The 16,016-nt window shown below is 42.0% G+C and overlaps 1 protein-coding gene across 1 annotated transcript in view; it reads left to right on the top strand.

Moving 5' to 3' along the window:
* The window catches only part of TBXAS1 (thromboxane A synthase 1), a 173,368-nt gene that overhangs the window by 36,151 nt on the left and 121,201 nt on the right, over nt 1–16,016 (top strand). The window contains exons 2-3 of the mRNA XM_086395283.1: nt 8,726–8,819; nt 12,126–12,178. Coding sequence (XP_086251409.1) covers nt 8,726–8,819; nt 12,126–12,178 — 147 coding nt within the window. The remainder of the gene's footprint in view (nt 1–8,725; nt 8,820–12,125; nt 12,179–16,016) is intronic.

Below are 16,016 nucleotides of genomic sequence, written 5' to 3'. Positions count from 1 at the left end.
TGAGGTAGGAGGTGTGATGTCATGGAAACCAAGAGAAGAGAATGTTTCAGGAAGAAGGAAGTGTTTATCTGTATCAAAATGCTGCTGAGAGCAAGTGGAAAAAATAAAAACAAAACTAGCTAGAAATTACTTGAATGACAAGATCAAAACCTTGGACAAGTGACAAGTGACCCTGACAAGGCCACTTCCACTTAAGTGGTGGGTGCAGAAACCTAGTTGGGAAGATGGAAAAGAGAATAGGGTATAGAAGAGGAAGAGAACATGGCTAGATGATGCTTTTAAGAGGTTTTACTGGGAAGAAAAAAAGGAAAATAAGGGAAAATAAGGAAAGGGCTGGAATCACAGGAGTCTGCTTTACTTTTCTTTAAAACAGAAGGCACTAGAATATGTCTGTATACTGATAGCAGTGATCCAGTAGAAAAGGAGAAATAGGTGCAACTGAAAAAAGAAACAGTTGAGAATTCTGAGTAAAAGCAGAAGTGAAGGCACTGGCTTTAGAAAGGCAAAGACGTGCTCTCTCTCATTATGGTCATCAGTTAATTAGTATCTGTTATAATTATACCTTTGGTTTCTAAGAAACCTGCCCTTGTTCTCAGTATATTCTCTGCTTGTTCTCATGCAGTGGTTTGTCAACAACACCCTACCTTAGAGGACAGGAAGAAACAGGTTAGTAGGGTTCACACGGCACCTGTTTGAAATGTGGCAGACCTGGGTTCATCTCTGCCTCAATCTCTTAGCAGCACTGCCAACTTGGGGGTGCTAATTAATTTCCTTAAGCATTAATTTCTTAATCAGTAATATAAGAAGAATATTTATGCCTACATTTATATAATTGTTAGAAGGCTCATAGAGAATATATAGAGAGTTCTTGGCATAATCTCTGGTACATAGGGAAGGTTAAAAGTTATAATAATGATGAGTGTGTGTGTTAGTCACTCAGTCATGTCCAACTCTTGGCAACCCCATGAACTGTAGCCTGCCAGACTCCTCTGTCCATGGAATGCTCCAGGCAAGAATACTAGAGTGGTTTGCCATTCCCTTCTCCAGGGGATCTTCCCAACCCAGGGATTGAACCCAGATCTCCTGCATTGAAGGTGAATTCTTTACCATCTGAGCCACTAGGGCAGCCTCTCTTTGTTGATATAAATGTATTTTTCTTGTGCTGTGACAAAATTGTTGTCAGACTAATAACTGCAATGAGCAAACTTCGGGAGACAGTGAAAGACAGGAGAGCCTGGCGTGCTGCAATCCATGGGGTCACAGAGTCGGACACAACTTAGCGACTGAACAGCAGCAATGTTTTTGTGGTTCTTCTATTATTGGAGAAAGAACTGCACATCAGTCAGATATTTGTGTATTTGTTCAATAGTCCTCTATTTTTTTTCCCAGAAGAGTGAAGATTGTAAACAGTCACCTTTCCTGAGTCTTTGGGAACAAATTATAATGACTGTTACTTAATTTCACGGATAGGGCTGAACAGAATTGAAAAACAATGGGAAATTCAACTCCAGGATATCTGTCCCACTGAGTTTTGCCTGTGTACATCTTACAGCTTATTTTATATTCAGAAGTCTCCTATTGGAAAGCAGCTATCAGACAATGAAAGTGGTACGTTTCAAAAAATGCATGGGGAGCAGCCAAACAAGTAAGGAGAGGGAGATTTATATTCTTAAATGCATTTATTAGAAATAAAATCATATTGAAAATAAGTGAGGCAAGTTGTTAAGAAGCTAAAAGAAAAAAAAAAATAAAGAACTAAGAATAAACCCAAAGAAAATAGTAGGAAGATCATAATAAAAAATGAGCATAAAATTATGAAACAGACATAAAAACAGTAAAAAGAGAAATGTAGAAATGAGTGACAAAAGCAAAAAGTTGGGGCTTTGAAAAGATAGACAAACCTATAGCAATACTCCTCAAGGAAAACTTTTCCAAGCAAACTAGGAATGGAAGGAATGTCCTTTATAAAGGGTGCCTGTTAAAAATCTATGGCAAAATCTTACACTTAATTTTAAAACATTAGGTACATTCCTATAGAGTCAGGAACAAGAAAAAGATGTTCTCTCTCACGGCATCTTTTAAACATTGTACTAAGGTCTTAGCCAGTGTGATAAGAAAATGAAAAGTGAGATAAAGGGATTAGGGAAAAAAGAGAACAAACTGATATTGTTTGTATAAAATATAACTGTCTGTGTAAGAAATTAAAGAGAATCCACATGTAAACCAGAAGAACTGATAAGAAATTTTAGAAGGATCTTGATTACAAGACTGACAAATGATGCTCTTACACATGAGCAGTAAAAATAACCCAATATATGTAAATAGCAAAACACTCTCTGTGCACAAAAGTACAAAATGTTACAAAGGACAGAGAATGAGTTGATGTAGAGATATATACATAGATGAGAAGACTCAGGGTTGTGATAACATTGGTACTAATTTATAAATTTAATGCAATTCCAATAAAAATTCCAAGAGGATTTTTCATCAAACTAGACTAATCAATTCTAAAATTAATGGGAGAAAGTAAGATATTACAAGGTGTTACAGACTTACAATAGTTAAAATAATGAGGCACTGGGACAAGTCAAACAGTCAGAATAGATCAGAGCTCCGACATTCCTAGGGTGTAGGGTGGAGCCAGGGCTTCCCAGGTGGCATTAGTAGCAAAGAAATTGCCAGCTAAGGAAGGAGACATAAGAGTCGTGGGTTTGATCCCTGAGTCAGGAAGATCCCCTGGTGGAGAGCTTGGCAACCCCCTCCAGTATTCTTGCCTGGAGAATCCCATGGATAGAAGAGCCTGGTGAGCTACAATCCATAGGGTTGGTCGCAAAGAGTCGGACAGGGATGGAGGCAGCCTTATAAACCAGTGGAGAGAGGGGTGGGTCTCTTTGCCAACCCTTAATAGAAGGGCACTCAGCTGTGGGGCAGGATTATTTTTCCCAGGGTCCCACTGACATGTTTTCTGATCAGCCACCTCTTATTGTAGAACCTGCCTTAACACATCACCCTCCGATGAGTGATTTGACTTCTCAAGTACCTGAAAAGGATGTACTCTGAGTAGATACATCAGCATCTTGTTCCTGGAAAAGGATACCTGCTCTTATAAGTTAATGAACATTCTGCTTTGCAGTTTATAATCTTATGAGCTTCTCTAACTGCTACTGACTGACACATGAGTGAACGCACACTGGATGGTTTCCAGTCCTGAGGGCAAGGTCTTAAGGGAACGGGTCTCAAGAGAGGGCACCACATGTGAAGATGAGGATGTGAAAAAAGAAATGAGGCACTAAAAGAGGAACTGAGACAGTCTCATAGAGAAATTCTATTTCCAATGAACTCCTGTCCTGAGACATGACTGAAGAAGCAATTTGTATACTAACAGTTCCTTTAAGTGTCGTTGTAGGGGAAGAATGGGGGAAGGAAGAAGAAAACAATTCAAAGTCAGCTAACAAGGCTGCAGCTAGTTATTTGCTAAACAAAAGCTGTTCAGAATTTATCTGCGTGGCCTCCTCTCCCTGCCCAAATATGTGCTTGGCATCAGCTTGCAGTCACCTATTGACGACTGCTCGTTTCCCAACTAATTCTTCAACCAATCAGTGTAGCACAATTCTGCCTAGATAAACTGTATCTGCCCCCTAGATAAACTGTAATGGGAATAAGGGGGAAAGATAGGGGAATTGCAAAGTTGGAAAATATTTTCGAAATTGGAGGAAAAGCAATGGCAAAAAACGTTTTCTCTCCAAAAAAGTACAGACATCGAGATGTTGATACATGGATGTGTCTACAAAACTCGGAAGAATTAAATGAGAGTGTTTGGTGAAATGGATGGACACTGACACTGAGACTAACTGGGACAAACTTTCTGGAAAACAATTTGGTATTGCACGCCAGTGTTTAAAACCAGTGACTCAGGGATTTCAGATCCAGAAAAGCTTCATGTGTAAAATATTGAAAGAGTTTGATGTATAGAGTTGTAGTGGCCTAACTTAAATTAGCTGAAAACATCCTAAATATTTAACAATAAAGATAGTTTAGTAAACTTTGATATGTCCATAAGAGGAATATACAACCATAAAAATAATATTCATAAAGGACTTATAACATGGAGATATCTTTCTTATGTTGAATGGAAAAAGTAGAAAAGTAAAGAAATAGAAAAAATTTACAGAGACAAGGATCTCAAATACATAAAAATATACTCAGAAAAAATTTACAATTTTAATAAAATGGGAATAGGCTTTCTCCCTGATATTTCTAGCTCCTTTGCCCAAATTTCTGTCAAGCATTTCATTTATTTTCTGGAAAGCTGGCAAATCTCATCTTCTGCTCCTGTGTCTTAAAATCTTTTGAAGAGCCAAAAATGTAAGTCCTTATCTAATAAAGTTTCCCATGTGGCCACACAGCCTTTTATGGAACCGCTGGCTAAGCCTTTAATGGCTGTGTGTGTCACAAGGATAGTGTAGCCATGACAAAGGCCTTTTCTTCTCCAGAGGTGGGACAGGGGGTTACCTGGCACCCTTGGGCTTCGTCTCTTCCTGGCACACCATGATTTTTATCCCAGGAAAATCGCTATTTGCCAAAGGAATCTTCCACTATTTCAAAAAATATCAGTAGCCTCCGAAATTTCCAAAAGCAGCTCACTAAGTAGAAATTCTTTGATAGGGATCGTGAAGACATAAAGAATGGACTGAGGGTCTGTGGCTCCCAAAAGCACAGAAGGGAAAAGCCAAGTCCTCTATGGCTGTGGCTTAAGATACACAGTGAGGGAAACTTGTAGAGAAGACCACGGTTTGACTCTCTTCTGCTTTGGCTCTAATCTCAGCTTCCCTAGTAGTTCAGATGGTAAAGAATCCGCTTGCAGTGCAGGAGACCCAGGTTCGATCCCTAGATCAGGAAGATCCCCTGGAGAAGGGAATGACAACCCACTCCAGTGTTCTTTCCCGGAGAATCCCATGGACAGAGGAGCCTGGCGGGCTACAGTCCACGGGATCGCAAAGAATCAGACAGGACTGAATGACCCTCACTTCAATTCAACCAGCTCAGTCATCTCTGTAATACATCAGTTTAATACACAATTTATCAAAATATCCCTCAGTTTATTATGAGTGGCTTCTTTGGCTAAGCAACTGGTTGACCACTCTTGTTGAATACATCAGGAAAGGCCTTTGTCTTGCAGAAGACAAAGTACTGAGGAATTTCTTATGCTGAAAACAATCCCATGCGGTTCCATGTGTTTTTCTGTTTTTGTTTGTTTTTTGAGAATGGACAGTAGAAGGAGCATCACTGGTCCTGCAGGGTTTGAATCCTTTGGGGATAAATGACACTTTGGTTGTAAGCATAAAACCAAAGAATGCTATTTGAAGCTACTTCATATACTTTCCATTGTCATTTTCCAAGTTAAGTATCCTTAATGTAAACAATGATAGATGTTCAAGATCATAATTGTGGAATACACTTGCATTAATTCCCGTCAGAGAAGCTGTTCTAAATATTGCAACACGGCAGCCACATGATAGCTGAATGTTATCTGATTTACTAGCATCCTGGGCCACCAGAATTGTGTTTTTTTTTTTTTTGGCTTCACCATGTGGCATGCAGGATCTCAGTTCCTAGACTAAGGATTGAACACAAGCCTCATGCAGTGGAGACACGAAATCTTAACCACTGGATCTCCAGGAAGTCCCTACCAGTTCTTTACTAATAACTCAGGACTTAACGGTATAATTTGAGACAAAAAAGAAATTTCTTTCAAAATGATAATTTTTAAGGTAACAGGAAATTTTTCAGAAAATCTTTTTTCATTGACTCTAAACTCATTCATGGGTATTCCTGGTGTACCAGTTTCCTAGGGCTGCCATGTTAAAATAACACAAACTGGGCTTAAAACACCAGAGTTTGTCTCACAATTCTGGAAGCCAGAAGTCTGAAATCAAGGCTTTTTGCAGAGCTATGTTCCCTCTGTAGATGAGAATCCATCCTTCTTTTTCCTAGCTTCCAGTCATCTGCTGACAACCTTTGTTATTTCCTGGCTTGCAGCCACGTAACTCCAATCTCTGCCTTTGTTATCACATGGCATTCTCCCTGTGCCTCCATGTCTTCACGGAGCATCCTCCTGTAAGGACACCAGCCATAATGGCTTAGAGATCCACTCTACTTCAGTATGACCATCATCAATCCTAAGTTGCTTCAGTCACGTCCAACTCTGCAGCCCCATGGACTGTAGCCCCCCAGGCCCCTCTGTCCGTGGGGTTCTCCAGGCAAGAATGCTGGAGTGCCTTGCCATTTCCTTCTCCAGGGGATCTTCCCAAGCCAGGGATTGAATCTGCATCTCTTTCATTGTCTGCACTAGCAGGTGGGTTCTTTACCACTAGCACCCCTGAGAAGTCCCTCGTCTTTAACTAATTACATTTGCAACCACCCTATCTCCAAATAAGATAGTATTTTGGGAACAGAAATTCTACCGATTTTTGGAGGGGTGACAGAATTCAACCCATGATTCCTAGAGTCCATGGATTCTGGGTTAAGAACCTATTGAGACTGATATAGGGGAGTCTGGGAGTGGAGAATGTGAAACATGGGTGCAGAGAAGGAATTGCAAGCAAGACAAATGGAGCGCACTTTGTAATTCTGCTCAGAAGTCTGGAGGCAGTGATCTCTCACTGTTGATTTTAGTGCAAGGTCTCTAGTTACTGATGGCAACATTTGGCCCATTCCTAGCTGAAGACGCTTCAGTTCTATACTTGACTCTGGGCTGCAGAGTGAAGTTTGTGGTTATGTCCAGAACATTCTCTGCTGATGCCATATGTTTGGAAATGTCTGAATTTTGTGCAGAGACACACAAGTGGTATTTTCGTAAGTGGAGTTACATAATTAGGGCATGGGCTTGCATGATAATTAGCATGTGTAATTAGGCACAGACTTCTTGTCCTTTAATTAGACAATCAAGACATCTAATTACAAAATTAAGATGTAATTACGTGGCCTAAGATCGACATATTTCTTTCTACCCATTAGAGATTACATTTTAGAAAATAATTCATAAAAATTGATGAAAAAATGAACCAGAAACCAGATTTGAGGCCGTTGAGGAAAGTGTTGAGTAGACTGGTAAGTCACCTTTGGTCTTGTCTTAAGTGTGAAGGGGGTTATTTAAAACATCACAGTCTACTTTTACACACTCTGCTGTCAACCTTTGGCATACACACTAATGAAGAGGAATGTGGGCATGACGAGTCCATGTAATTCACATGAGGCTCTTGAGTGTGGTTTGTAATTACCCTTGAACGTGGACTTAAGTGTGATGTCCTGGGGACTCATTCAAACCCAATAGTGCAGCCACTCAGAGGAAACCTTGGTCTGGAGAACTGGGAGGAGAACCCACCTTCCCTTTTCACCCTGGCTTGATTCTCCCTGTGGCCACTTTAAAGGTAGGCAACATTGCTCAAAGTAACGCAAACCAACAGTTAACCTGTTGTCCTTTCCCTGAATATTTGAGTATTCATTGCAATGTGCTTAACTGCTCCTTATTGGACTGTAGGCAAGAACGGGAAGGTCAGAGTCTACAGCAAACATTCCATCTTTCTAATGATAAGTGAGACTTGGAGTTGCAGGATTTTTCAAGTTCCAGTGTTCCTATGAAGTCTGACTGAATGGATATTCTCTATATTTTCCCTTGCTTCGAAATTGAGATTTGGCTGATCTTTGTACAATGCTAAACACGCAGTTTGATTCATTAATTTTTCTGAAATAACTGAACTTTTGACATAATTGGCTGGCTGATTAGGGATTACAGCCATATGCCCAGGTTTTTCTAAACTAGTTCTGACTTTCACTGTGTTATCCCTCTGTTCCCATAAACTGTCGAAATATCCTAGTAATTCCAATGTTTTGACAGCAACACTGCGCTTCTCAAACTGTTGCTTTCTCCTGGAAGGTGGCACATACATCTGTGGGGCCATGTTTCCTGATTTGGGGCTAGAAAAATATGCTTCCCATATGGTCTCAGGCCATGAAAACAAAGACATAGAGGGTTTGCAAGTGGTTGGTGATGAGGTCTTGTTCCACAGAGTGTCCCCTCCTTCCTTGTTTTTTTTTATTTTTCTCTATTAGGTCATGGAATGTGATGAGGGATAAATTATGTGCAGGGGTCAATTTGACCAAGAAAATCCACAGATTTGTGCAGGCAACTGATTTTTGCCATTGTTACTTTTTTCGCCTCACCTTGCAAGAGAATTGTTGATGGTAGATTTAAAGGTTGAGGAGCTAAAATGGGCAGAGGTGCAGCTTTTTGGAGGTGGGGTGGGGCCATGCTGTGTGGCTTGTGGAATCTTAGTTCCCTGACCAGGGATTGAACCCAGACCCTTGGCAGTAAAAGTACAGTCGTAACCACTGAACTGCCAGAGATTTCCCAAAGTGCAGTTTTAAAAACTATTTATTGACAGAAATTGTAGGTTGGGAAGGGGTGTTTGGGCTACGTCATCTCTAAGGGGACTTTCAGCTAAGACATCTGAGGATGTCTGAATCTCTAGCCTGTTAATTAGGAGGAATTTACCGAGCTCATGCCTCCTGCACACCTCTAGGCCTCCACCTCGTCAGTCCTAAGATGCTGTCACCTGGAAACTTCTCCTACCCTCACATCTGGAGAGCACAACAATTCTGATATCAGATAGGGCCAAAAGTGTGAACCTGTATCTCAGTTTTTAAAACGTGCTTTTTCCCTCAGGTACTCCACATCAGCGTTCTCAAGACTAGAGAAGTTGGGCATCAGACATCCCAAGCCTTCTCCTTTTATTGGAAACTTAGCGTTTTTCCGCCAGGTAAAGGTTGCCTTCCACTGTCTTCTGATATAAGATGCTCTGAGCCCAGAGCAGCTTTACCCACAAAGCATTGCTTCTATTCAGGTCTCCCACACTCAGGCAGGTGCGTGTGTGAATTGCATCAGTTCTTATGTGATGAGAACGATCCATCACTGATCACTCATCAACACATATAGAGTCCTGGTATCCTGTCATTCATGCAAAAACCCATTTAATGAGTGTCTAAGTGTGCCGGGCCCTGGAATGTGGAAGAAAGTAAAAGTTGCCCATGCCCTAGCGCTAGTGTGGGTGGTAGACAAGGCAGCTGTGGTTTGTCCTTCAGAGGAGGGGGAGATCCGTCAGGGCTAGAGTCATCCTGGAGGACTTCCTGGAGGAGGGGGTCTTCAGGAGCAATAGACACAAAGACAAGGAGACCCACACCAGATGGGAACAATGATGTGTGTGATGGCACCATATGAGAAACAGGGCACAGCTTGGGGAGCAGCCTTGACTAAAAAGCGGAGACTGGGGAGCACCAGGGAACTCTGCTGTGAGAAAGAGAGAAAAGCAGGTTTCCCAGGTGGCGCTAGTGGTAAAGAACCCACCTGCCAATGCCAGAGATGTGAGAGATGTAGGTTTGATCCCTGGGTTGGGAAGATCCCTGGAGAAGGGCACGGCAACCCACTCCAGTATTCTTGGCTGGAGAATCCCATGGACAGAGGAGCCTGGTGGGCTACAGTCCATGGGGTCACAAAGACTGAGCAGCTAACACTTACTTAGATCACTGACAGTTCAGAAAGGCAAGTGAAGAATGTGCGTGTCCCAACACTGGTGAGTAGGAGGGGGACACCAAAGGGGAAGATTTCTCTGCAAGATTTAGAGCAGGTCTGTAGAATCCAACAGTTGTTGAGCCCTGGCTGTGAAGCAATGAGGGCTTGGCCAGGGTGGAGATGAGAGCAAAAGAGAAGAACTTTGGGGGCAAAATTAGTAACTCTTTTGGCGACTTAGGTGAGAAGTCAAGGCAGATTGAATCAACTCGTCTTTAAGTTTGGAGCCAGACAACAGGGAGAATGGCCAGGGGTCCACGAAAATAAAAGGTCGGGAGGCCAGCTGGTTTAGGGAGGTGCCTTTGATTTGCCAGAATGACTCGAATGCCCTCTGGGCATTTGGAGATAAAGTCCTGGGACTTTATCTTCGCAGGTTATTTTTGTTTCTCACGTTGGGTTTTCTCAGAAGCCAGATGATTTATTCTGCCAACTCCTGTTGGGGGTGCTGCCACCAGACCCAATATTAGGAGGCTACAGATCCTACATGTGAAGCCACTAAGCCAAACAAAGGCAGGAAGGACTAAATTGGGGCCAATCCTGATAACACCCCTCTAAGATCTCTTTAGGCTTTCCCCACCCCTGCCCTCGGAAAGGCTGGCCCTTGGCGTCAGATAGAAAATAACACACGCTATTTCTGTCCCTTTTCTTTCTCATCAATTTCTCTTCTCTTCCGTTCTGTCCCTTTCTCGGTTCAACACCCCTTCCCACTGTTTATTGTTGTTTCTCTCTTCCCACTGTTTTTTTTTAACACTTCCTTCTCTCCTCTCTAGCTCAGGGGTGGCCAGGCCACAACTTTCAGCCCACAAACAGCATCGCAGCAAGGCTCCCCATCAGCTCCGTGAAGCAAGTGTGAAGACATTTCTAAGTGTCAAAACACAACAAGAAATCAGATAGGAGATTAAAGCAAATCCATTTCACAAATTTCTGTGGGGGAAATGATCAGTTGCATTCAGACTTTGTATCAACATGTTGAGTTAAACCATATCCCTGTTGATGTGCCGAGCACACTGTGCCTGCCTTTGGCTAATTTCCACATATGTTCCTTTTTAGCTGCTCATTCTCATATGGGCAAATCCTGCCAAGTTCTTGCTAGAACATAGTCATTTCATTGACTGTTTTTATAGTCATATGAGCTTTCCTTGGTATTAATATATGGCAAGCTTAGATGGAGGTGGAGCTATGGTTTTTCCAGTAGTCAGGTATGGATGTGAGAGTTGGACCATAAAGAAGGCTGAGCACTGAAGAATTGATGCTTTTGAACTGTGGTGGTAGAGAAAACTCTTAAGAGTCCCTTGGACAGCAAGGAGATCCAATCAGTCAATCCTAAAGGAAATCAACCCTGAATGTTCATTGGAAGGACTGATGCTGAAGCTCTAATACTTTGGCCACCTAATGCAAAGGGCCAACTCATTGGAAAAGACCCTGATGCTGGGAAAGATTGAGGGCAGGAGGAGAAGCGGGGGACAGAGGATGAGATGTTTGGATGGCATCACTGACTCAGTGGACATGAGTTTGAGCAAGCTCTGGGAGATAGTGAAGGACAGGGAAGCTTGGCATGCTGCAGTCCGTGAGATTGTAGAGTCAGAAAAGATTGAGCAACTGAACAGCAACTAGATGGTGGAGCTCGATTGAAAGAGCCTAGGATGGATTTTCATTAAGAACATCCACCTCTTCTACCTTCCCAACTCTCTACTCTCACCCACCCTTTATGTGACTACCTGTCCACTCCATTCCCACAGCACAAGTCTAGGGGTCTCCTCTCTTCCACTTCCATCCCAACTGAAGCATGTTTTCATGTTTATTTCTTTCCCATAACACAATGGATCCAGCCATTTTCAACCCTTAACCCATACTTTCCCCCGTGTATATCCACACACAGACCCCATTTGAACAATACAGTGAGTCAAGCATTTTTCTGACCCTGCTCCACACTGTGTATATATCCTGGAACCCTCCTTTCCCACCCCAAAACGTGTCTCATATATAAAGTAGCTCTAAGGTTCTTATGCCTTGAATATGTTGATTTTAGTTAAAATTTAACTTGGATCATAATTCAGAGTTTGTGATAATTTGGGTACACTCAGCAGACATTTATGTCTATAGTGGCTGTGAAAAGAGGCTCTGCCAAAAATAATAATAATATAAACCAAATTGCAGAGGGGAATGTTAGCATAGTTGAGAAAGCAAACAGTTTTCAAATATTTTAGCAGCAATTATACACAAATAGTATAAGTACAGATGATCTCATCTGTCCATTAAAGCAGAGTTGACAGCGACTGTCTCTTGGCAATATTATTTTTTCAAGCCACTAGTTTATTCTAATACTCCAAAGTATTGGAGTACTGAGAACTGAAACAGTTCTGAAAACAATACCACTTCAATTATATTTTTATGGTTGATGTAACTGTGTTCTCATGATTGTAGACTTTTTTCCTGAAGAAGTTTAAATATTTGAAATTCTGTTTCATCTGATTTTTACTATAGTGCTTGTTTTCTGCAGGGTTTCTGGGAAAGCCACATGGAGCTCAGAAAGCAATATGGACCTCTGAGTGGGTAAGACGAAAACTCCATTCTTCTCCCATGTGTTTGGATTTGTGTGTGTTGAAGTGACATGGAAGGAATGACGAGAATGGGCATGTTGCCTGTGTTTATCACTTTTGAGAATCCACAAAGAGTATACCCAGCTGTACAGATGGGGCTCCTAGAGAAGATCCCAGGGCGGCCCAGGGTGCATGGTGCTAGCCTGAAAAACACCCTTTCCCAGTCTTTAAAGCCCAACCAGCTGGTTCAGGCGCTGGGTGCCTTGACCATCTGTGATGACTGTACCAAAGGTGTGTTGCAAGGGAGGCAGTGGCCCTCCACACCTCACTCTAATTTGCCTTGACCACCGTTGGCAAGTCTTTCCCATGATCTTATCTAAGCTTTTGTTGTTGTTTTTTAGTCACTCAGTCGTGTCCGACTCCTTTTGGACCCCATGGACTATAGCCCACCAGGTTTCTCTGTCCATGGGATTTCCCAGGCAAGAAAACTGGAAAGGGTTGGCATTTCCTTCTCCAGGGAATCTTCCCGATCCAGGGATCAAACTCACATCTCCTGCATTAGCACTCATTACCACTGAGCTACCAGGGAAGCCCCTTATAAACCTTATTTGGGCCCATTTTATTCAACTCTATGGGTAAAATATGCATCAGCTGTATGGCCATATCATCTATTATCTGACACTGTACACATTTCAAAGTAACAGGGGGTGCTATTCATACTTACTGCAGGACAACAGTGGAAACTAAGACTGACCTGGGTAGACTGGTCGCATGCTCACCCTAATTCTCAGTAATATAGGCCTTCCCCTTCTTTTTCCTGTATTTTCCCTTTTAAAAAAATTTCTACATGTTTTCTTTTAATTGTGAAATATATATGCCAAAGAGCATGTAACATGTAGAATTTAAAGAATATTAATAAAATGAACAGGTATCTATCACCAAGCTTAAGAAATTGAATACCAGTATCCTATGTAGATTTTTCCTTTATTTATTTTAATTGGAAGGTAATCACTTTTACAATGTTGTGTTGGTTTTATACATCATTGCAAATCAGTCATAACTATATATATATATATATATATATATATATATATATATTTTGCTGTTCATCCACTAAGTTGTGTCTGACTCTTTGAGACCCCATGAACTGCAGCATGCCAAGCTTCCCTGTCCTTCACTGTCTCCCAGAGCTTGCTCAAACTCATGTCCATTGAGTCAGTGATGCCATCCAACCATCTCACCCTCTCTCACCCCCATCTTCTATAGCCCCTTTATTTTTCCTTTTTATGCTTCAGAGTATGCTCTTTTTTAAAAAAAAAATTCTGGCATCTGACAAATAAGCCCATGATCAGACCATTTACCCTATTCAAGATTTAATAGACTTGAATCGTACTGATTCTCAGCCCATGTCCTTCTAGGCTGGAGTCCTAATCATTTTAGTCTGTTCTCTCGCAGCTTTTCCTCAGCGGCTGGATGATTTGAGGTAGCTTTTTTCCAGACTCTTAGGTCTCTGATAACTTTTCTAGGGGCAGCAAAGTTCTATGGCGTTCCTATTGTATATCCTAATGGGGTCCACTTGGTTTGTGAGCCCTTCTATCCATGGGGCACGGGATGCTGGTCTCTCAGTGATGATTTTCAAGAGGGATTGACATGTACTCTTTGTGGAAATGCCAGGAGACCCACGGTTTTGGCCAAGTTCTTCTCAACACTCTTTAGTTTGCTGTGTAACCCTGAAAATGTGGTACATGAAGATATTCTACTCGATGGTCTCGGATTAGTCTGTCATTTATGGATAAGAAACTACTCCAAAATGCAGTGACTTAAAGAACAAATTATTATGGATGGTATGCCTACGGGTTGGCTTGAGTTGGCTGATCTGAGCTCGCCTGTCTGGGAAGCTCAGCTGGGCTTCCTGGGGCTTCTGCAGGTTCAGCAGGGGCAGCTGTGCCCCATGCTTCCCTCATCCTCCTTGGAAAGGCAGGAGGGGCAGGGCAGGCTCGTTTCGGGAAGGGAAAGTATCAAGAGAGCAAGCCCAACGGTGTAAGAACATTTTAAGTTTCTGCCAACATCCTATCAGCCAAACCAAGTTATATGCAGAAACCAAAAGTCTGGGCAGAAAGCACACTCTGTGTGCAGTTAGGCCAAAGCAAGTTACTTGGCCAAGCTTGACACTGGTGGAGCAGGGAGATGTACTCCTCTAAAAGAAGAGTGAGGAGATGGTGCATACTTTAAATAACAGGCAATTCCATCTCACTCTCTGTGATCCCTTCTAGCATGGTCTCCACCCACCCCTTGCCCCATTTTTTTTAAGTGCATAGCTTCTTGCACTGAGTATAATAGGTACTGAAGAACTTATCTTTCCAGCAGTCTCATTCTGCTGTTGACTTGACATTGACCTTGGAGACTGTCATACATTTCTGAGACATAGCACTGACTCAGAAGGATGGTGGTTTCCCCAGAATTAGAAAAAGGCCTCTCTAAATCTGATTCTAGGAATCACTCCCTTGAAGTAGTTCTGTACAGATTTTCAGAGTAGAGCTCTTGAGTACTTTAAAATAATTTTAAAACCTCAGATGAAGAGTTTAAATGGCACTGTATTAATTGGTGGATTGTGTGGTGCTGGTGATGGTGATGTGTGTATGTGTGCATGAGACAGAGAGAGAGACAGACTGATTTCCTTGACGACAGGATGGCCAATCAACTTCCCACTCCCCCAACTTTAACTTTACACAATTTACCCTTTTCATTTCAAGAAAACTTGAATCAGAGAGAACAATCTCAAATGAGGTTGAAGAGAGAGAAATTGCAGTATGATCTTAGATAAAAATGGAAAAAATGAAAGGTGATGGCATAATTTCTTCATACAAAGCTATCAACTTTCTCTGCTTTAGAAAAATTGATGAGTCTTAAAATGCTGACTTCTTTTTAAATGTGTCCACTGCCAAATTGAGAGGCACTGTAGTGGTGGGGTAAAGTCCTGTTTGAGCTCTGTGGAAAGTGAAAGTCGTTCAGTCATGTCTAACTATTTGCGACCCCATGGACTGTAGCCCTGACCCCCACAGGCTCCTCTGTCCATGGGGATTCTCCAGGCAAGGATATTAGAGTGGGATATTGCCATGCCCTCCTCAAGGGGATCTTCTCAACTCAGGGGTTGAACTCAGGTCTCCCACATTGCAAGTGGATTCTTTACCAACTGAGCCACCAGGAAAGCCCAAGAATACTGGAGTGAGTAGCTTGTCCCTTCTGCAGGGGATCTTTCCAACCCAGGCATTGAACCAGGGTCTCCTGCATTGCAGGTAGATTCTTTACCAACTGAGCCACCGGGAAAGCCTGTTTGAGTTCTATAAACTGGGTGAGACTCAGTATGTTCACCCTTTCAGATGAAAGAGTTAAACTAGTCTGTATTTAAGGGCCTTTCTAGCCCTAAAAATTATTTTGTTACTTTTAAAATTTCAACAAAATGGTTTCACTGATTGGGAATGGCAAGAATAGACCAAGTTCAATGAAAGACCCCCTTCTTTTGGGAAATGATTTGGTTTGAATTGTCTTAACTTTTGGATTCCTTCTGTCGTTAGGAAATGTTATTGATCCCAGATTGGTCCCGTTAACATTGAAATAATAGACTGATTCATCATGTGATGAGGGAAACCCCACGCTGTTGATGCCACACTGAGATGCATGACAGAGCGTATATGTTGAAAGCGTGGGCAGAGAGGATCTCTTTACTCTGTACCTGAACACCAAACATGATGAGTATTTATGCTTATTACCTGTGGTCATCATAGCAACTCAGTCAGAGTTTGGGTCCTCAAACTGGAAACCTGCCTCTTACCATTTTCCCTTTCCTATTG

The sequence above is a fragment of the Bos grunniens genome, chromosome 4 (assembly GCF_055505025.1).
Source record: "Bos grunniens cultivar Pamir isolate PY7600 chromosome 4, Bosgru_T2T1.0, whole genome shotgun sequence".
NCBI classification, from domain to species: domain Eukaryota; kingdom Metazoa; phylum Chordata; class Mammalia; order Artiodactyla; family Bovidae; genus Bos; species Bos grunniens.
The sequence above is the reverse complement of the archived record's forward strand: the minus strand, read 5'-3'. Positions and strand labels throughout refer to the sequence as shown.